Raw genomic sequence first — 22757 nt, 5'->3', positions numbered from 1 at the left:
ATTTATCTTGAGTTTGGCTTAGAAATGAAAGCTGAATGCAGAAATGGGTCTCTTTACCCCTAGTATTGGTATCGCCTGTATATCTTTGTACATTTAAAAATGCTTCTTGTCTTTAGAGTTACATTTTGGCATCTGTTACGTTGAATCAAGTAATGCCCACAGAATTTCTGTGAGAGAGGGAAGAAGTACAGAGAAGGTCCTTGTGCTGTAGGATACTTGTTCATAGTGTCCTCCCTTCCTCTTACCGCAGTTCAGCCATCTGTAGTTCCATTGCAACCCTGTGGCTTCCTTACATCAGCCATGCCCCTGACAAAGTGCAATTTGTTCTGCTTGAAGTTCTAACGTGTTATGTCCTTTGGATAAAGGAGGAAATCGTCTGCCTTGTAGTGACAGCTATGATGTCTCCTTTTCAACAGGTGGAGCATCATGGTGTATGAAACCAAACTCCCTCGCCAGGCCTCCACTTCCACAGTCACTGAAGATTTCAGTGAGGATTCTGAGGTACCTCATGAGATGCAGAGGGCAGGGGACTGGGAGCAATGACCTCAGAACAGACAAGATAGGAGGCAGTGGTTGAGTTCAAATGGAGCAGGCCTGAGCTATGACTTGGGTGAAGCAGGAGCTACAAAGATCCTGGTTCTTTAAGTCAATTAAGTATTATGGAGAAGGATGGCGGTTGGGTTACCAGAGTCAACAACCATAATGGGGAATGAGAGGGAAAATGCTTTGGAACAGGAAAGAGAGGAAATGATCAACTGATAAAAGATAGATAAATGCTGTCATGACATCATGTTGTTGAAATTGTGGAAAGCTGCATAGCAGTCATAAGAACTGTAAAAACCCAATCAGAGACCCTAAGAACTGCACTGCGGATGATTTCTAGGTTCAGAATTAGTTTCTTCATCAGATTCAGATCTTCAGTGGGTAACTGAGCCCTGGACCACAGAAGTTTTCCAGGGCAAAAAGAACCTATAGAACTCTCTGGGGAGCCGGGGTTACACAGCATATGTTGTAATGTTGGGAAGCAGCACCCCAGTGGCTTTTTTCTGACTGTCACCAGGTGCAGAAGATTCTCTTCTATGAAGACTCTGTGGCTGCTCATTTGTCCAAAATTTTGACTTCTGACCAACACTCAGTGGTCATCTCCTCAGCCAAGTGAGTACTTACACTTGCTTAGCTGCTCTAAGTGAAAGTTGCACTGTGAAAATCCTGAGCCAATCCTTGCATGACTTTGTTTTCACTACCTTCTTTATCTAGGGTGCTTTGTGAGACAGTGAAGGATTTTGTGGCTCGAGTAGGGAAAGCCTATGAGAAGGCAACAGAAAGCTCAGAGGAATCAGAGGTCATGGCCAGAAAGGTAAAACTGGAAAAATTGTTTGGGTTTCTACTTCTGAAGTGGAAAACCGCTCTGTTTTCAGAGAACTAGGACAGCAGCAGTTCAGCAAGCGCTAAAAGGATGAGCTACCCAGTCTACTGTTAGTTCTGCTCAGATGTTTTTCTTTGCCTTGTAGTGCTCTGTCCTGAAGGAGAAACTGGACTCATTGCTGAAGACACTGAATGATGAATCTCAAGCATCTTCATCTCTGCCAAACCCTCCTCCCACCATTGCAGAGGAAACTGAAGATGGTGATGGGTCAGGCAGTGCTTGTGATTCTTCTAGTGACCGGTCAGTGGGCTCGTCATGTACTGCACGTCCCCAGATATTTCGCCCCCGAGAACAGCTCATGTTGAGAGCCAACAGCTTGAAAAAAGCCATTCGTCAGATAATAGAGCACGCAGAAAAAGGTAACCTGTTAGGAGTCCTGCTTGTGACTTGTTACAGGCTCTTGAGAAGTATAAATTTCCTTTATTCCAGAGGGGAGTAGGGTTCTTTATTAAAAACAGCTTTCCTGAGCTAGAGAAGCTATTCAGTAAGCCTGGCTATTTAGCTTCAGTATCATCTCTGCCAAGCCCACCTGTTTGAAACATAGCTTGGTAAATCAGCCTGAAGTTCAAGGTATGTTCTCTCCCATAGGGCTGGTTTAGGAAGTTACTACCCTCCCACACTCTGTTCATTTGCGTTTCCTGTCTGTCCCCACCCATACCACAATTGTGTCAGCACAACTGTTTGTGTGGCCTTGCTGTAAAACAGTTCTGAAAATACTTGGGAAGAAAGTATTTCAAGTATTTTAACTTGGATTGTTTCAGAAATCTCTTTATAGTACAGCCCAGCAAAACAGTGCAGTAGTACAACTGCAAGAGAGGGCAGGAACTTCTTAAACTGGCTTTGTCACTGGGAAAATGTTATAAAACTGCACCTTGATGCAAATCAGTTCTGTTCCGAGGTAACTTCCTAGGCAGGTGACCCTCTTGTCCACATCTTGACCCTTATCTCTCTCCAGCCACTCACACCCATAGCTTAAAGTTTCATTTCCTTCAAAAGGCGTCAGTATCCCAGATGTTAGTCATCAACTCAGTGGTTTAACTTAATTATTGGAGATAAAAGCATTGAAGTTGCAGATGTGACATCCATGCACACCTAAATGTGCAATGTGAACAACTGTGCAGTTACAGATCATTGCAAAGTTGCTTGGATTTCCAGTACTGCAATATTGTATACGACCTATCTTGGAGGCAAAGTTACACGAGATGATATAAGTTGAGCAAACAGCCTGCTTCTGGTGAAGTAGAGGTCTTGACCTCTACTTTGCTGCCCCACTTTGCTGCTGCTTACCTTATGCCAATTTGATGTTTGTGGGAGTTCTTTTGGAGCCTAACCAATTTGCTTAATCCAACAAAAAGAGTTTATATTTCTGCTGGGCTAGTGGTTTGGATTGCCTTGTGGGTAGTTTTGATCAACTCCAGAGTCAGCACAAGGGAGGAGAAGAGACTGAAAGAAGGGGGGCTCGTTCCCCTGCAGAGGCAGTGAGCTGGTAGATCAGCTCAGGACTGTTCACAGAGCTGTGCCCTGTGAGGGGTTACTGGGGAGGAAGGCCTATTGATTACATGCAAAGGGAGTTTTGATTTCTCTAGGCAACATGCTAGCATTTAATTCTTACCAGCTCTTGGGCAAACTCCAGTTACGTTTCAAATGTATTTATTCAACTTCTCCAAACTGATTTTCTTCTTCCAAAGTATGTAATCTGATTCTTTCCTTTGTTTGTATTGTTTTCTACCAACTGCTATTTTCTTCCTCCTGATTATATGTGTCTAAGTGCCCTTTTCAAGTGGCTTATCCTATTGCCCCAGTACAGATTAAGCAAACAGAAAATTCATTAAATTTATCATTTAATGTCCATCTAGTTAGAATTTCTGGCAACATCTAAATGCAAATAAATGGAAGCCCATCACCTGTAGCACAGTTTATGTCTGAGGAAGCATGTGTACCTGTAGCATTAAAGGTGGACGCTTCTATTTAGAGCCTTACTGCTAAAGAGCTCAGCAAAGAAAACAGGAGGCTAAGCCAGCCCAGTTCCAGAAGTTCTCCAGAGCAGAGCTTAGTTGAGACAAATGATATAGGAAAGCTTTTTGTTATTTCTATTCTTTCCTTTAAGGAATCAGGGCCTTTAGAGTCCCATCCTATTGTTATTTACATTAGTGGGAGTTGTTCCTTGCTAGAAGAGCTGTGAGGCACTCACCTACTTTCTCTCTCCTTACAGCTGTAGATGAGCAGAACGCCCAGACCCAGGAGCAAGAGGGCTTCCTCCTTAGTCTCTCAGCCTCTGAAGAGGGCAAGGAGCTGAAGAACGAGGATAAAATCTCCCTGCAGTCATCACACAGCAGCAGCTATGGAGTGTCCAAAGGCAGGAGCCAGCGGAAAGGTACTGCTCCAGGGCTGCCAGCATGCAGATCTTGCCTGCGAATTACAATTCTGTTAGTTGTAAAAAGTGAGGGATGTGTTACGTGTATTACCTTCCAAGTTCTGTTTTTCTCCAATTTTTTAATGATTGCTCTTCAGATGCCAGGCCTTGCATGTTTCTATACTCTAGCCTGTGCATCATGCACCCCACTTTTTGCTACATCTCTGATGGCTGGTCCATGATCTTAGCATATGGAGCCTAGCATTAAGAAATTTTCTTGCACCTTAGCCAGTAATCTGGGTTCTCTTGGCTTTCAGTGCTTGGACAAAGATGGTCTTGAGCATTTTTCATGTCATGTACCTGATGACATTTCCCTATAAGCCCCTGCCATCCTTTGCAGATGACAGAGAACAGAAGCCAGTTTGCTTTAATAACTGTGTTATGTGAGTAATTTGTTAGAAATCCCTGATCACTGCAAATGTATTTCAAACTTACCTGAGTATTGATTGGGAGCCAAATACCGTGTCTGTTGTGCTGCTGGCACCAGCTTTTTCTCATCTCCATTTCTAATATTTGCATGTGGCATTTTGATACCTCCAATCTGTGAGGTTTTCTGGCTTTACATGTGCCACATCTCTGTTTCTTAATGGCTGGTTCTGTCAGCTCTTTGTTTTATGGTGGCTAGAGTGTTTTGCTGTTGAGTGATTCCTAAACCAGTCTTGCTGCTTGGGCTGTGCTGCTATGTGCTGGTCTGAATCACAGTGTTATGTTTGTCAATAGCCATGGTTGTGTTGTGTTTTACAGCGTCCAAGTCCCCTTGCGAAAGACTAATAAACAAAGGAAGTTTGTCACTGGGCAGCTCTGCATCTCTTCCTCCCCAGACAGGAAACCGGGACAACTTGCCAATGCTGAACACAAAAATCCTCTACCCAAGTAAGTGTGACACCCACCACTTCCCACTGGGGCAGCCAACTGGAGCATGGGTGACAGCAGTACAGGCTGCAGTCTCTACATGAAAACATGAAATTGTCCTGCCTGATGTCCTTTTGTGCATAGTCCACTTGGAGAGAAATCCCTTTGTGGATAACTTTCCACTAGGGCTGAAAAGTGGAGACTTGGAGGGAGCTGTAATAGTTTCCAGTTTGTAGCTGAGACCTAGACACAGATTTTTATTAACACTGTGCAGTGACAGAACTTTGATGCCAATTACAAGGAGACACTGAGCTCAAAGTAACCTTGAGAAGGCTGATAGGATGCTGCTGAGAGAGGTTTCTGAAGAGTAGCAGCCATAGACTGGGAGCAGCAGTCCCTTCATGTGAAGGCTGAAGTCACTGGAGGTGCACAGATCCAGCAGAATTCCCACCTCCCCAGTTTTGTGTAGGAACTTCTCCCCATCACCGTGGTGCTGTCCTTCCACCCCTTCCCCCAAATTGCTTGTTCAAATTGTTTCTCCAGGAGGCAGGTAATTTCCTTTCTCTCTGACAAAGCTACTGTTTGTGGGTCGCCAGCTAATAATGTAGGAAGTAGGAGGCAGTAATTCTTGACCAACTTGGAGAATAGCTTTGGTCCCACTTCTCTCTCTCTCTCTCCTCATTGAAGCAAGGACGTTGCATGTCTCACCCTGGAACAAAAAAGTTACCGCAGTGAATACACTCCTATATCCCATTTCTATGTGTCTGTACAACTGTGATGCTGGCCTTAGGTGATACCCTGTCAATCAAAAACCCTGCAGGCAGCCCCAGAAACCCTTCTCCTTATTGAGAGAGCTAAGCCTTCTGGAGTGGAAGAAAGCACTATTGCTATGTGCCTTCAACAGTGAATGACAAGAGTTAATATATTCTGCCCTGTCATCTTGTCTCTGGGATTGAAGTTACCTGTTTTCTGCTTATTATTAATCACACTTTTCCCTGTGGTCAATTTTCCTACAGATATCCGTGCTGGCATGTCTGGTTCTTTGCCTGGGAGCTCTGTCATAAGTCGATTGTTGATCCATGCTGATCCCTTTAACTCTGAGCCTGAAAATCTGTGAGTATGCCCAGGAGGTTGAAGGGAGGGAGGGAGCGTTTCCAAATGGACCTCAGCAGAGAAGCAGATTAGTTTAGAGAGCTAAATAAAGGACTGCAGCAGTCCAGAGTTATGTAAATGAATTCATATGCTGGGTGCCAGTGAGGATCAGCTTATGTAGTTATGCATGCAGTGACACATCTGACTCATGGTAGAAGATTTTTAGGTTTTAGGTGAGAACGAAATCTAGATGAGTCTTCTCCCTACACTCAGAGACGACTCCAGCTTCCAGTTAGTAAACAATAACCTGTGGGGGAATCGCTACCCTTACAGCATGGAGGCCCAGGAAAGGTCATGGGCAGGCCACAACAGAGGAGGCAGTTGAGAAATGTAATGTGAAGACTTTCTCAAGCTGTTTCTGCAAAATTATTTAACAGTAAAAATCCAATGATACAGACTTTAAGCTCTTTTCATGGAGTTCAGTGCTGCTGAGATGAGTAACTGACACTTTCGAGCTCATTTGTCAGTCTCTCTGTAGGTAACACCTAAAATATATATATATAAAAGCAATTAGCATGGCTAATGTTTTGTGAGACCTTTTACACAATGCCAGTGACCAGCAATGTAGTTTTTTGTAAATGAGGTGTAGGCTTCTGAGTACGTTTCTGTGGCAAGGGGAGAATTCCTCTGCAAATCTTGGGGGTGCGAAGTCTTACGGACAGAGGCTGCAGGCCAGGGACTTCCGCTCAATAGCCACTTTTATGGTATCCCTTGTGGGTTTTAGGCAGTTCCCAGCAGTGCTTATCAGAGCACCTTGGCATACAGCCTTCTTGTTCTTCACCTTTTTATGCAAGAGAATTATAAGGTGGCCAGAGGGGGCATGTGAGAAATATACCAAATGGTACGTAGACTTAGAAATGGGAGTTTTGTTCTTTTGTTCGGCAGTGAATGTTACACGGAGAAATGTGTCATGAATAACTACTTTGGAATTGGACTGGATGCAAAGATTTCTTTGGACTTCAACAACAAACGTGATGAGCACCCAGAGAAATGCAGGTGGGTTTGGCTTTGGCTGACCTTTGGCTATTGCCAGAAGTGACTGAACCCACTTTATGTTTCTGTGCGGTTTTGAAGCCAATTGTGCACAAGTGTGCTGAATAGGTATATTGTCAATCTTGTCTGCATAATCCTCCTTCAAGGCTTGAAATCATGATGGAGGAGATTAGCTACTGATGTATTACTGATTCATTATGCTGTTGTGGCTAGTATAAGATCTTTGAGTAGCTACGTTGGTGTGGATTTAGTGCATTGGTTCTGTTTGCTTCGTGATCTCACTTAGATTTTTCTCCTGGGTTTGCTATTTAGCTATAAGAGAATCACATCTCAGCTCTAAATGCTATGGAGGCCTTGATCCTAACTTAATACAAACCACAGGTTTTGGCCTTTTGCGTACCTGGGCAACTACAGGATGCTTTGTGTAGCCTGGGATTGGTACATTTGCTATACTTGAGCTAATACTGGAAAATGCTGTTGATGTCCTGGCATACGAGATTGACAAGTTCTGTGCCAGGGGAATCTGTGTTCGTTTCTGGCAATGTGTGTTACTCAGTCGTCCTCAACTCGTACCTGACATTTATTTAAAGGCGAGTAGTTTCCTAGCAGAAGCTATGACCATTTTGAGTGCTTGACCCTTTTGGAAGCAAAGCACCTTTGTGTTTGAGGATGTAGGAGTTACCATTTCAATGTGGGTTTTCTTTCCCTCTAAGTGAAAAGGTAAATGCTTATGCTAACTTTTTCTCTTTTGATTTGCCCCCTTAGAAGTCGTACTAAAAACATGATGTGGTACGGAGTACTGGGCACCAAGGAGCTGCTACATAGAACATATAAAAACCTGGAGCAGAAAGTCTTGCTGGAGGTGAGGAATTAGCATGCCCTTCTGTTGCTAAAACTGGGATGCCTAACTGCATCTCCTTCAGACACCTTGACTTTGGCATGGTGATTCTGCTTGATGACTTTAGGGTGTTTCCCTTGCCTGCCTGATACAACGTACTTGCTGTATCTCACCCTGAGCTAGCTAAAATTAGCTTTTCCTGGTTCTGGAAGATAACTTGTATTCTCCACCTGTAAGGGAAGTGTTATCCTGCTGGAAAGTATTAGCTGTCCCCAACTCAGTATTCAGCATAGATAGGATTGTTATGTTATATGTGGTATCTCATGTGAACACATCATTTTACATACGTGCAGTGGAAAGCTCTTAATTTAACTACACTATAATGTGCATCAAACTGGAAAAGAAATATTCTTGTATTGGTCATGTACAGCATAAACAGGTAGCTTGCAGGAGGAGACCCTCATCACAGCAGACTGCATAGGCGTTTCAGAAGTTTTATTCCCCTTTCCGGAGGAATAAACCAAGAGGCTTTGCCAAGCCTCTCAGGTATGCCCTATTCCTGTTTGGGGAAAAGAAGCAACAGTATCTCTCTAAAATCCGTGTTTGCCATGTTTGCCAAAGGAGAGTTGGTTCATAAGACATGAATGGATATGTTCTACTCTGCTAGGCGAAGCATAAACTGGAAGAAAACTGAATTAATTTATTACTAAGCTGTGCAGGCTGTTTTCTGTTCTTAGAGCATGGCAGGAGGGGCTGTCTCCTGCTGTGCTGAGAGTAACGTTACCTTCTTTTCTGTGCAGTGCGATGGGAGGCCAATCCCTTTGCCCAGTCTCCAGGGAATCGCCGTACTCAACATTCCCAGCTACGCAGGAGGCACCAACTTCTGGGGGGGAACCAAGGAAGATGATGTGAGTATTCTCTAAGGCAATCCAGGAACTGTTTTACTTACTATTGCTTTTGAAGTCATAATCGCTGAGAATAGTGCTTGGAAGAAGAGGGCAAGGGGCCTGTCTGCATGTACGTTCTCTGTGAAGTGGATATGATACTGAAATCCAATCTTCAGCAGCTTCACACCCAGGCATTATGTAGTTATTCAGACAAAAAAAAACCCAGATGCTGTCCTGGGCATTTGGACTTCCAGGAAGTGCTTTAGATTGCCTTCTCCCCTCAGACTGCCTGAGAAGTAAAGCCCCTTGAAGTCAAAGGGAGTTAGATCCGGTCAGAAACATTGTATTATTTGAGATGAAAAAGTGCCTACTCTCATAAGAATAATTATTACCTTGTGGCCTCTACAGCCTTTGTGTTTGAATTATACTTTAGGTGCCATTGGAGGCACAGTGGGAATATTGAGGCTCCTTTTTCTCCCTCCTAGCTCACTGCAAATCTTCACCTTCTAGCCTCGTTAATTTTATACAGATTAAAAAGCACAATTGAAAGCTGACCCCCAGATCTTCACCAATAGGGGGTAAAGGAAGCCTCTCCAACAGAGCTGTATGTCAGCTGAATTCTCTCTCCCTTGTATCTGGCTAGACATTTACAGCCCCCTCCTTTGATGACAAGATTTTGGAGGTGGTAGCAGTGTTTGGTAGCATGCAGATGGCAGTGTCACGAGTGATAAACCTACAGCATCACCGGATTGCACAGGTATCAGTTGCTTTTGTGAGCTCTTCTTGCCTCCCCCATCTCCAGTTTGTGATGTTTATGCCAATTTCAGTCATTGAGCCCCCATTTGTGCTCTCTCTTGTCCATGGAAAGAGCATCCACCAGGGCTGAAAATTAGCACGTCCAGGGGCAGTTTGGGCATGGAATTGCTTGCTAGTGCCAGCAATTCAAATACAGATTTGTAGTCCAAAGACAAAGCAAATGGTCCCTGCCACCCAAGGACGAGGTGTGCCCTGCCACCCAGGCACATGTGCCTCTAGTAGCACCAAAGCTACAGTACCTGGGGAAGTGCTTTGGAAAGAAAGAGAATGTCTCATGCTTTTGGGAAAGCACCATTTTAGAGCTTCTCTGATGCAATCACTTCTTGCAGTGTCGGACAGTGAAGATAGCAATCCTGGGAGAAGAGGGAGTTCCTGTGCAAGTGGACGGAGAAGCCTGGATCCAGCCTCCGGGTTACATTTGGATTGTTCATAAGAACAGAGCACAGACCCTCACCCGAGACAGGGTAAGAGCAGCCTTGCATACACTATGTAGTACACACATGTTTCTATGTCACATACTCCTGGAGAGTGTGGCAATGGCCACACGTGAAAGCTTATGTTTGTGAATGTAAGAAGCCTATTTTGCTACACACCATAAAACTTTCTGGAAAGAACATGATTAAACTTGCATTCACCACTTGGGAAATCACATAAATGAAGTTGTTTATGCAAGCTTATTTTGCTTCCTTTTCTAGGTGCCTTGTGACAGCGTTTCTTAACACGCTTGCATGCTGTTTTTCCCACAGGATGCCTGCCTCACTGAGTGCTGCAGATTGTCTAGATTCAGCTGTTCAATATTTTAATTTCTCATTATTGTTCAATATGTGGCTTATACCTCATTGACCAAGTAAAGTAGTGTCTTATGCCTTGTTCAGCAGTGTGTGTCTATGTCTCATCTCATCATTTTCAAATATATCTGATGAGTACCAGCACATAAGGACGTGTCCTTGCCATTTTACTGTATCACTGAATGGTGGTAAGCCAAAGGAAAGGATAAAGGCCCTGCTGTGGCACAAACAGGCTTTGTGGTTCGTCCCAACTCTGTAACTGTCCATGCATAAACAATTTGGTTGATAGCAGCTTTTAATACTTTCCAGCATAACGCCCCTTTACCCAGCTTCCAGAACAAATTGAAGTCCTCTGCAAAGGACTCACCTGTTGAATAACAAGAAAAGAGAGAACAACCAAGAGGAAAAAGGGAAAGCAGCCTGATACAGGCCTGAGGCACATTGCCTGGCAGGAAGTTACAAGTATGATGGTATGAAAAGAAAGAAAAGGTGGGCATACAAAGCCCCTGTCATGGTAGGACAGGGCAATACCCAAGATCCCTTGAGCTGGGAGAGAACAGTGGGTACTGTTCATAGAATCATAGAATAGTTTGGGTTCGAAGAGACCTTTAAAGGTCATCTAGTCCAACCCCCCTGCAATGAGCAGGAACATCTTCAACTAGATCAGGTTGCTCAGAGCCCCGTCCAGCCTGACCTTGAATGTTTCCAGGGATGGGGCACCTACAACCTCTCTGGGCAACCTGGTCCAGTGTTTCACCACCCTCATCGTAAAAAATGTCTTCCTTACATCTAGTCTGAATCTACCCTCTTTTAGTTTAAAATCATTACCCCTTGTCCTGTCACACCTTGATGCTAATATTGTGGAGAGGAGGAGACAGGAATAGCGCACACAGTCTTTCCTGGAGGGTAAGAGAGCTTCTGCAATGTCACACTGAGACTTGGAGGGGGAGTGACTGAAGGAGATAGTCTGTACTCATCTCATTTGACTTCCCAGGCCCAGGATCCATAAGTACCATTTTCTCCCCCTTTCCCATCCACCCATCACACTCAGTCTCCTTTCCTTTTCTGGCTCCCCAAATGCTGGTTTTTTTTTCCACGAAAGCTTCGCACTCCTGCTTGTTATCCTCATCTTCTTCTCTGAATTACTCTTCCTATTTCAGTCTTCCCCTCCCATAGTCCCTTCTCTTGTCTAACCTTCTCTGTTGTCATTTCTTGTGCTCATTGATCCATCTCTCCTTGCCCTGAGGCTCTGTGTTTCAGTTTTCATTCTCACCATAACCAATTTTGATCCTTCTGTATTGGATCTGTTTTACTTCTTCCTGTACTGCTAGCTGATGCTAGCAGGAATATCAGTACAGGTGCAAGTGGGACAGGTCCTAGCTCTGAGTTCAGCTGCTTGTCCCACCCATTACTGGGGAAGCCCAGTTTACTTCCAGATAAGGAGGAGCCTGGAATATTTTTAGTTTCCAGCTCTGAGATGTCACTGAGGTATGCAGTAATACTGAAGTGTAGAGGCGATATAGCTACTCAGAGAAAAGGCTGCCACCAGTAGGGAATTGGTGGATTTTGCTAGTTTGGCCCTCAGAACTGGCCTAGCAATTTTGACTAAAACTAGGCTTAAGCAAAAATTAAGCCAAGGCAAGCATGTGGCATGGAAAACTTCAGCCTAGACAGCTAGTTGGCAAAGTTATAAGCAGCTGAACAACTGGGTCCTGCAATGAAAAGTGTCTATACCACATTTACATATTTTACAGGCATAGGCACAGCCATTGTTTTTATAGGAGCTTTATAAGATACCTTATACTTTGTTTGCTGTGTTTTTAGGCATTTGAGAGCACCCTGAAGTCCTGGGAGGACAAACAGAAGTGTGAGTTGTCCCGACCTTCCTCTTTCTCTCTGCAACCAGAGATCATGTCCGAAGAAGAATCCACCCAGATCAACCAGTTTGGTCAAGCTGCAGGTGCTCTGATCCACAGGTGGGACTCAATTTGCTTTTGGTGAATAGAGCCATCCTTTGATGCCTGAAGTTCTTGTCCTAATTCCTGTTCCTGGAGATGTTTCTGTTCACTCTTATCTTCTGCAGTGCTGGTCCATGGCACTGGGGATAACATCGCTCATTATGCACTGAGGGACTTCAGTCCCAGCTGCCTGAGGACTGAAGTCGAATAAACTTTCTTAGGTCATTCTGAACAAAAAATATTACTTTCATGAGCAAACATGGATCCTTTAATCCTGAAAGAACCTCTTATCTTTGAGAATTGATGATTTTTATCAGAAATGAAACAAAGGCCTCTCTAGGAGCTCAGATGACAACTTGGGTTCTTATAACCCTGATGCCCAGCAGAGATTTCTGGAAGAAGTCACTGTATGCTCACCTGCTCATCCTTTACTCAGATGTTCAGTTCCTTGGTCTGGGCCTCTGAGAGAAGATTCCCAGAGTCACATCAGAGACGGGTTAATTAAATTGCTGTATGTGCAGCTGCCTTTCACATCACTATGGCCATACTAAAATGTCTAGGTTGTATTTCAAACTGATCCCAACTTGTGTGCAGAATTGAATATGCACCTGAAGTTGTGCATGTGAAATCTGCCTTGCTTTGCCTATGCATGCTCACTGTAGTAGGGAGAATTGCCCTGCTTTACCAGAGGCTGTGCCCCTCCCATGCTTTATCCCTGCTCTTGTCACTCAGATGGTTATTAAAAGGAGATATGCAGTCAGAAAAGGTCTCCTGCTTTGAGCATATGCTGATGCAATCTGTAATTCTCTCTTTAGCATTCGGGAAATAGCCCAGTCCTATCAGGACATGGAACAGGAGCTTGCCCACGCTGTCAATGCCAGCTCCAAGTCTATGGACAAAGTCTACGCTAAATCCAAGTCTACAGAGGTACTTCACTCACTTGGCATCTCCCATTTTGTCCTTATTCCATAGCTCTTGGTTTTCCTTTCTGATTGACCAAAAGTAGGCCTTGCTTGTCTAAGACTTCTTACTTTTGACTGCTCAGACCTCTGCATTTCCAGGCTTAATTTGCGCATGAATTGCTTCCCTGCAGGGTCTGAACTGCAGCCTTGTTGTAGAGATGGTGAATAATGTCAAAGCCCTGCATAATGAGACAGAGCTGCTGCTGGCAGGCAAGATGGCGCTGGTAAGAAGCACAAAGCAGGAGTAATGCAGCCTCTCACTTTCTCTCCTCTCCTACTGTTGCCTTGGCAAGCAACATTTTGTTGATCTTGGTCTTCTTTGTCTTTGTAACAAGTCAGTTTAAATGTTATCATCGAGGAATTAGGATGGTGTTGCTACGTAGGCATGGTGAGCAGTCAAGCTAGCTTGCACAGAGTTTGGAGCTCAGGAAAGATGAAAATCATTAACTTGGTAATGTCTGGGCAGAGTGCCTGCTGTGCACTTCCTTTTAAAAGGAACTGCTTCATTAGCTGGGAATTTCAAGGCAAGGGCCTGACTGTGTGTTCTACCATATGGCTTTTAACTCTGCTTTGCTTCCATTTCTGGTCCAGCAATTAGATCCTCCACAGAAGGAGCAGCTCCAAGCAGCCCTGGCAGACATGGACCTCCAGTTGAGGAAACTAGCAGACATCCCTTGGCTGTGGCAGCTTATGGAGCCCTGCGATGAGGAGGTGAGGAGGACCAAGGCTATATTTCCCTAGGTGTTCTCTTTTTCACTAGTTGGCTTTGAGTGTTTGACTTCCTGTGAATATATGACTGATGTGAGAAAAAATCATTAAGAAGGAAACTTGACTCCCTAGGGCTAAAGAAAGTAATTTCCTGCTAAGGTCCCTTGCCTGACATGGGATCAACTTTCTCTGTTTCCTTTCCTGTCTTGATCAGAATGAGTTTAGAATTCTTTTTTCCTCTCTTACAAGGTCATGGAGGTGAGCTTGACAGTACTTGTTGCTCTTGGTCCATTACAATCAATTTATGGCTGTTTGCCTGATATTCCCTTTTTGTTCTCACAGAACCAGATGCTGGATTATTCTAAACGCAGCCGCAGTGGCAAATTCCGTCTGGTGACCAAGTTTAAAAAGGAGAAGAACAACAAAAATAAGGAGACTCATAGTAGCATGGGATTGCCGGGTACCAAGTCTGCTCATTTATTGTGTCTCTTTGTCACATCAGTGTGGTCACACCACTGCCTGTTCTCTGTCTGTTTCCTCTCACATTCTCTCCTTCTGTTTCAAGTGCATCTGCCTTTTCTTGGAGGTCTAGTCTGTCTTTTTCACGTGGCAAAGTAGCTTATTGCTCCATTCTAAGTCATGATCCCCCAGTACCATGCAAATATTCCTGAGCATAAACAGGAGGTACCCTCTGAAGAATTCTGCCTACATCCAGACATTTTCAGGGATATTTCAGGGGGTGCTTAGTGAAGTTAATGTGAGGATTTTGGCATTTTAGGTATCAAAATGACTGTGGAGCCCAAGTCCGCATAACTCCGGTCTTTGCACTGCTAATTCTCTGTGGTATGGTTAATGATGTTTTTCTCATTGATTCACCCTCAGGCTTTAATCAAGTTTCATGTCTAATGGGCTGGGGATCAGCATCACCACAGGTGCACCCTGACCTTTAATCCTACTGGTCAGTAGATAAAAACTGGCCATGAATCAACAAATTGCCATTCAAGACACTTTCTCTCCAGTTGGGTTAGTTGATTTTTGGTTTATACTCTCCTTATGAAGACTTTCTTCTAAAATTCAGAAGTACTACCTGTTCTGTGGGCTCCTGGGTCCTGTCCTCTGCCATGGAATTGTGGGTACAGTCTTCTGCTGTCTGACAAGCTGGTGCTCATTCGTTGCCTCCTGGAACTTGAGAACTTTATTATTCTCTTATTTAGAGGCTGTGCAAGAAGGTGGAAGTCTAAACTCTTCCTCTCTCCCTCAGACTTGGGGGAGAGAGGTTGCCATTTTGTTTACTGAGCACAAGTACTTGTACATAATAGCAAACTAATCTGTGCTTGATTCTTCATGATATATTTTATGAATCTGTTGTTTTGTAAGCAGAGGAATATCAATGAACTTACTCTTCTTAAACATGGGGGTAGACTTTAAAAAGTCTATCCAATCCCATCCAAACAACCATGCACTTCCTCCTGGCTTTACTGCAGCCAGCCTCTGCTTAAGAGAACAGCTCTTACCTTTCTCTGCCCTACCTCCTTTGTTTGAGACTGTAAGTCGTGCTACCAGTCCTTGCCTTCCCCTTGGTTTGAGGCTGTGGTACTGCTTGCCCTCCTTCTCTGGCACTGAGTGCTGATGGTGTCCTCTCACTGTCTTCTGGGATTCTGGGTACTCAATGCACTCCTGCTTTTCCATCTCTAACAGTTCACCTCTGGGGAACGGAGGAGGTTGCGGCCTGGCTTGAGCATCTCAGTCTTTGTGAGTATAAGGATATCTTCATCCGGCATGACGTCCGGGGCTCTGAGCTCCTGCACCTCGAACGGAGGGACCTCAAGGTACTTTCATGATTGGCTCATGAGAAATAGCCAGCTGCATCTGCATGACCTTCTGTGCTGAATGTGCTTGGAAGTGGTCTGCCTGCTGTTCATTCCACGTGCCTTGGCAAGATGAACGGGTTCATTGCAGCCTCGTTTTATTTTCTCACCATTTCAGGTCACCTGATTTTTAACAGCAGAGAGGCAGAATAGCTAGTTGAGGGACCAGCTGTCCAATTCTGCCACAGCTTCCTGGAGATGTAATACAGTACAGCACACAGATTACAGATAGTGTTCTTGAAGGTCTCTGATTTTAATGATGGAATGGAAGTTCTCAACTTCTCGGCTCCCGTACCATCTTTGTAGAACATGCTGTGATTGGGAGAATTTGGTTCTTATGTTGTAGTCACTGGACGAATAGATCATCGCACTTCTTTGTTACAAGAAAAAGAATCATCGTGGTTTTGATGAGGCTGCTAGATGGAGAGAATATTTTTAAATGCTGCGCACAACTTTGCATCTCCTTACCAGGAGATGCTTTCTCTACAGAGAAAAATTGGGAGTGGTGGTTCTTTGCATGTGCAAGAGACTTGTGTCATCGTTCTGGTGACTTGCATGTAGCAGAAAAATACTTTGTTGTAAAGTAGTGCATGGCATTTGTTGAATGCCCCTCGGATCTTCATTTGTGATTTTGACCATCTTCCTGTTCTGAGGTTCGCTGTAATCTGTAGCTGATTCCTCTGCATGCCATCCAGCTACAGCCTGTGTTTTGTTGCGTGGTACCCAAGTGTTTGGACATTTATTTGATGTGACCAGTGATGGATTGGTTCTTCCTGCATGTTTTGGCTGCTAGCTTAGGTCCTTGAGATCTGTATGCTCTTTCTGTTCTCTTGCTTTGGCCTTTAACAGTCAAAGCAGTTTGCATTTCTGGCTAATGGTCTGCAGTTTCTCTCCATTGCTCTGTGCCTGCTCTGTCTTCATTACCCTGTCATGCTCTGATAGCTTTTTGACACATGGTTTGAGGTTCTATATATAACCATCAGGTTTGTAATCTTTCTGGTTGGTTTCCTCCTCTCTTTGTAACTGGCTGACTAGTTTGTAACCATTGCTTGGCCACCTGGAATTTCCCCCCTGCCTTTCTCCTAAGGTAAGGTTTTCTCTTTTCTTCCAGGACCTGGGTGTGACCAAAGTAGGTCACATGAAGAGGATACTGCACGGGATCAAGGAGCTGAGCCGGAGTACTCCTGCCAGCGAGGTTTAGCCTCTGTTTTCACAGCCTGTGTCTACCATTCCCCCTAACTGCACAGCAGTCACCTCACAGAGCAGATGTGCTCACGACTGTTTCCTCTGAACAGCCAAACTGTAGCTGTTCAGAGCTCCTATCAACCAAGCATGGTGCTACCTTTTTTCCTGTGGGGTACGGCTGCATCCAGTCGAGAGGCACCTTATCTGCGGTCAGGCAGAGCCTCCCGGAAGAAAACTCACTTGCTGTTTGAAGAACCATGTCCTCTGATGTGGGAAGTTCTGGTTCCAGTGACAGTGCAGGACTCCTGAGAATTGCAACACAGCTACCTTTACTGGATAACTTCATCACAGTAGAATTATTCAGGGCAAAAGATATATTGGCCAGTCTTAGTTCAGGAGCATCTGACAGTCCTTTCAGACCCAAAACTTTCCCGCTCATCTGTGTGTCACACCTGTATCTTAGAGCATTTAAGAGGGACAAAGCTTGTCCTTGTGTTTTACTAATCCCTTTTTAATGCACCTGTAGTTGCATGCAATTTGCGTCAGAAATTCAAAGCCAGTACAGACCTCTTCCTGATGAATACCCAGTGATTCTCACTCACTTATGCCTTGCAACAAACAATGCATGTGGTTCAAACAGCTGTTCGCACCAGCTTGCGGGGTCTTCCTCAGGGCCTGGCTCTCCTCTTCCAGCCAGTGGCAATGGTACAACTTCTAGGTTTTCAGGCATCACAAACAATTGTTCAGAAATTCCTGGCAGTAACGAAGGAAGGACAGAATTCTGGAGAGCCAAAAGATTACAGGAGATCAGCTCTGACAGTCCCCCTTCTGAATTCATCTTCAGGAGACCAGATGAAAGAGAGAGCAACACTAACTAGCTGTTTGGGCTGTGCGAGAAATGTAATGTAATGGAGTGAGATATGGAACAATTTGCTCTGTCTTCGTAGGGGGGAGCAGCATGACTGGCAACAGCCAGGAGCGGCTTCCTGCCCATTTAGTGCCACCTTCGTGGCCACAGACAACAGAGCTGTTTCTTTACTTCAACTTGCAGTGCAGAAAACTATTTCTGTCACAAAGGATATGATTGATCTGTAGTACTTGCATCTTTTCACCTGTCTTGGTTCTAGTGGCTTTTCCACCTTGCTTCTCTCTCTTGCTGCCTTGCTCCTTCACTCCAAGGTGGATGCCAAAAGATTAGGGTGGCTCAGTCCTCCTGGGTTGTACCCCTGAGAGAGATATTGTGTGCTGTCAAACATCAGGGCTCCTGTAAGAGCACTGAGAGAAGGAGGATTGTTACTGAGCAGATGAGCATCGTAATGAAAACTGGAGTATGTTGGTAAATTGCCTTTGGTACCACAGCAGTGGAGCATGGAAAAATTAGTGCCTCTGAATCAGAGTTCCTAGATGGCCTTCAAATTTCCACTGTATTGCCTGACCCCAATCGGGTGACTGTTAAAGCCCGAAGACCAGTATGCATATTGCCATGTTTATCACTGCGAAGGGAATTCGGGAACATTCAGTGCTGTAAAGCTGGAGAGACAGCAGGAATTTTTAATTACTTTGTGGTTTTGTATGTATTTATTTTTATTATTATTACAGAGTGGCACCTGTCTGGCTATGGCTGCAGACAGAAAAATGGCCACATACACAGTGGCATAAAAAATAATTTCCTGAGGATATTGTTGTTCTTTGTTATTTGTAAGGATTTTATCAAACTGACATCAGCTCTCTAGTCTAACAACAGTCAGTCAAGTTATTTTATGTAAACACTTGTCAGCTTAAAAAGGTTATGAGCTGATTTCATGCTGGGCAAACTCCATTGCATTCTTTAAGATTTCACCAAGTTTCTGACTCTCCCTGTTTGTTTTTAACTAGTTGTCATGCACCCACATGTCTCCACTCAGCCTAGTGAGTGACAGGGTTTGCTCATGAGAAGTTAACAAAAGACTAAATGTACTTAATCCAGCTAGCAAAATTTCTGGTATAAATACTGTGGGGACTGAGCAAGAAATATGTTCAGCTTTGCCCTGAATTTGTTTCTCCTATCTATACATTGGCAATTGCTTCCATAGCCATATTTTTTTCCTTTATCAGTACAGCCCCCCCTCGCTGTATTGAATTCCTGAGGTGTCAGATGAGTAAGAATTGTAGACATACTGTATTTTCCTACTTGCTTGTTGAGGCACAGAGCAGCATCTGCATGAGAATGAGGAGAAACTTCCACTAGGAGAGCTCCAGGACGCAGCCATCCTTGCTGGTGACAGTAAGGTGCAGCCCACTGCCTGTCCCCAGCAGTGTGCATGGTTAGGACATTCATGTGCCTGCCCAGGAGAGTGCAGCAGGGAGCACAAGGCAGGTGATAACTCTGGAGAAGAGGTGAGATCTGTGTTTGTTCCGGTACTCGGTGAAGAAGTTGTTCTTGCTGTGAAGTTTCTCCAGACAACCTCATGGTTAAAGGTGCATAAACAATATGCACTTGCCTTGCTTGCATAATTCCTGGGGGATTAAATTCTTGCCTCAATAGAAACAGCTCCTCTCTACTCTTCCTGCTCAGAGTAACAGGGGAATCCAAAAAGTTTATAGATTCAGGCATGTTCCTTAATTCTTGCCATATCTGTAGAGGCCTGATGGCCATTAGCCATCTGCTATGAGTGATGATGCCTGCACAGACCAATCTTCATTTGTTTTACTTTTATGATCTGTCATGTTGATGGGTTCAGATCCTTTCTGTGTACGTGCACATTTTATCAAAGGGTTCATAGCCAGTATGTTCCTGTCTTGCTTACTGGAGGCAGGGAGGGAATGCTGCCTTCTTTTAAGAGCTAGAAAATGGGATCCACATTTAACCTGTGTGCCTTTGAATATGTATTAAGGTTTATATCTAACAAAGGGGTCGTAGCTCTGTGTGTCTTCTCACTGGGAGTAATGCAGATTTCTGTTGCAGAGATTTTGTGACTAGATGAGGACAATTTGTGTCAAACATCAGTGAGAGCTGAACTTCTGGCTATGTTATTCCAAGTTCCTCTTCTGGCATCTGATAATTTTTTGTGGGAGAGAAACTCAGGAAAGACAATTAGACAGTAAAAAAATCTGCTGCTTTGCCAAAAAAAGAGACTCTCCTGCAGTCTCAGGTAAAACACCAGCTTGAGAGAAGCTAGAACTGCACATATCGCGCATATGTTTAGTCTCTTAAAAAATGCTACTCATGTGAAAGCCATGCGGCACCTTCTGTTTATCATCCCTCACCCTCGGCAGTGATGCTGGGGCAGTGTCTGCAGTGAGCTGGGCATACGGTTTCTTCTGCTAGGAAAAGGTTTCAGTATGTTATCTCACATTCTGGCATTGCCCTGGATATTTAACTTTAATGGCAGATTCTGGGGAATAGCGTACCCTGTGTTACAGTGTTTCAGTTCAGTGGGAGTGCATGCAATGGAGACTCGAAGGAGGTTTGGCCTGTGAAGCAGCTATCGGCAGCATCCTGCTCTGGGCTACCTTTGGGAGGGCTGTTAGTGCTAACGTAGTCTTTCTGGTTTCGCCTGTGGGATCTTAGTGCTGAGAGCATGTGTCCCCCGCTGCGGCAGGAGCTGGCTCTTTGCAGCAGAGGGGAGGTGTGTCACTTGGTGCCCGGGGGTGCCAGCCTGGCCGGGCCACACAAGAGCCAGGCACCCGGGAGCCTCCAGCTCTGCTGAGGCCTTCAGTGCTAGTCCTGGGAATGTTTCTGCTCCCAAATCGTATGGAAAGCTTTGTTCATTGTTTTAGTATTATTTAAAAATGTGCATACTATCTATGTGATTTAAAAAAGGACTGTTTACATGAAATATTTTGTATCTTAAGATGTGTGTACTGTAAAAAGAAAAAAAAAAAGAAAGGATGAAAAATGATGTTTTTCTACAACTGTCAGCAGTGACTGCATGTCTATATCATTGTCCACCAACCATTGTTCCTCAGGGGTCTCCCCGCCATTCCTGTGATCCTGTCAAAAGCATAGGGAAGCAAGTGAATCCCTGTACAGTCTTGGGAAGAAGGTTTTGTGCCTTAAGAATGGGACCTGCTTCCCTCCTATTTATTGTGTTAATTTATACAGTGATTACCATGGAAATGTCTCTTGTATTTTTTTTTGTACATAGTTTACTGTTGATTGTTGTAAATAAGTTTTTCTTGTATATAAAGTAAACATGTTTCTGAGCTTCCAGTAAAGATTCTCTGTTATTGATTTCATTGAGTGAGAGGGCTGCAGTGCCCATCTGGTGGGAACCAGCTAATAAAAATCTGTGCTGTGATAAAATGGCTTTATCCTGAGTTGCATCAGAAGTTCAGAGCTGTTCCTTAGAGAAGAGTGAAATGGTAAATGTGATTGTTGTAGATTAGTTTTGTAGCATTTCTTTGCATTGGTTTAATTGATATGGGGTAAAGGCATCATGTACTTTATTTTTTATTAGCTATATCTCTGCAGTGAAGAAAAGAAGAGATGTTTTAAAAATGGTGGTTCTACTGCTGCTCATCCTGATCATAGCTCCACTGTCTGCAAACACACAGTTGGATGGGAAGACTCTCGGAAACTCAGCAGGGTATTTGTTAGTTACCTCCATGTGCTTGTAGACCTCTCATTGGGTGGTGTGGTGTGACCACATCTTCCTGGTCATGGTGGTGCAGTGCCCTGATGAGAGGGGAACAGTTGTTTCTCTACTCCGCTTCGGCCTCTGTGCATTCATTTTATTGCAGGCAGTATATACAGTAACTGGAATAAGTGAAAGTGCGTTTACAAAAATGTGGGAGAAATTAATTTTCTCATGAAATGTAGAAATTGACTGCCATAAAATGAGACCTGTAAACTTGAAACTAAAAGATTTGGAGATGATTGGGTGAGCAAATCCAATCCATGGATCGGATTGTAATGAGCTTTCTCTTCCATCTGTACAGATTGATGTGTTTGTAAGATGCTGACAAGAAACTTTCAGCAGATTAATTTAAACTGAGAGGATGGTCGTAGAGTTCCATAGTAGTGTTGCAAAGTAAATGGAAAGTAACTTATAACGGTCATTAATATTTTCTATGTGAAAAAGACCTTTGTACTTGATAGTTAAACTGAAGGAATTACTTTGTCTGTATGGAGGGAATAGTTTATTGACAGGAACATAAGAAACTGTAGTAATGTTATATACTGTTGCAAGATGAAAAGGGTAAAACTGATCATTAAAATGTTAGTTACCTAGCCCTAGTAATAAGGAGAAAAGAAAAATTACTGCATTTGCTCGTACATGCACTGGACCTGAGTGTCAGGCTCTGCATTAAGTAGCACTACAGAAAACATGCAAAGAAAGCAGCAGCAGCAGAGAAACAGAAGATATGCCTACTCCTCTGATACAGGTAATTAATTTTGGTCTTTTTTAAATTTATGTGGCAGAAGCCAATAGCAAGAAACTCTTTGCCCCACTCCATGTATCATTACTGGGATATCAGACCTCCTGCTCAGGGCTGTCATCCTCTTGGTTTGATTGATAACTACTTAATGGATCTTGGGAAGGTGGAGTGGGTTGAGAGGGAGGTGTGCTGTAAAGTCTTGAAGTACCAATGAGTTTTTTTTAAAAAATATATTCTGCTGCTGTTTCCCTTGTCGTAAGTGTTGTTGGGTTGGGGGTTTTTATGTATTTGGTTTTTTTAATACAGTGTAAAGCATCAGGAGAGTTGAGGATAAGTCAAGATCTGCTCCCACTGAATGGGCAGCACTGCAAACGAACAGGTTTAGAAGAAGCCCTGTCATTCCTTACCTGTAAAGCAGAGTCATAAGGTGAATTCCTTGTTTGGCTGCTGTGTGCCTGGTTGGGATGAATAACTGTGCACCCACCAGCTGGGCCTTGAGCAGCTTGAGATGTTTAATTCTCATGTGGGCAGAATGAAAAGGTTCTGAGAC

The 22757-nt window shown here is 43.9% G+C and overlaps 1 protein-coding gene across 10 annotated transcripts in view; it reads left to right on the top strand.

Annotated features, from left to right (window-relative positions):
* DGKD (diacylglycerol kinase delta) overlaps positions 1–19834 on the top strand; it is a 60200-nt gene extending 40366 nt beyond the window's left edge. For all 10 annotated transcript variants that reach the window (XM_075507508.1, XM_075507510.1, XM_075507509.1 and 7 more), the window contains 19 exons: positions 417–501; positions 1061–1155; positions 1258–1357; positions 1512–1785; positions 3639–3800; positions 4584–4712; positions 5708–5804; positions 6729–6839; positions 7602–7698; positions 8475–8582; positions 9205–9318; positions 9707–9841; positions 11990–12141; positions 12939–13050; positions 13217–13309; positions 13677–13796; positions 14136–14253; positions 15492–15622; positions 16773–19834. In XM_075507508.1, the coding sequence (XP_075363623.1) occupies positions 417–501; positions 1061–1155; positions 1258–1357; positions 1512–1785; positions 3639–3800; positions 4584–4712; positions 5708–5804; positions 6729–6839; positions 7602–7698; positions 8475–8582; positions 9205–9318; positions 9707–9841; positions 11990–12141; positions 12939–13050; positions 13217–13309; positions 13677–13796; positions 14136–14253; positions 15492–15622; positions 16773–16862 (2323 nt within the window). In that variant the 3' untranslated portion in view covers positions 16863–19834. The remainder of the gene's footprint in view (positions 1–416; positions 502–1060; positions 1156–1257; positions 1358–1511; positions 1786–3638; positions 3801–4583; positions 4713–5707; positions 5805–6728; positions 6840–7601; positions 7699–8474; positions 8583–9204; positions 9319–9706; positions 9842–11989; positions 12142–12938; positions 13051–13216; positions 13310–13676; positions 13797–14135; positions 14254–15491; positions 15623–16772) is intronic.
* The last annotated feature ends 2923 nt before the right edge of the window (positions 19835–22757 follow it).

This window comes from Mycteria americana, chromosome 7 (genome assembly GCF_035582795.1).
Source record: "Mycteria americana isolate JAX WOST 10 ecotype Jacksonville Zoo and Gardens chromosome 7, USCA_MyAme_1.0, whole genome shotgun sequence".
Lineage (NCBI taxonomy): Eukaryota > Metazoa > Chordata > Aves > Ciconiiformes > Ciconiidae > Mycteria > Mycteria americana.
This window is presented reverse-complemented; position numbering and strand designations above follow the sequence as displayed.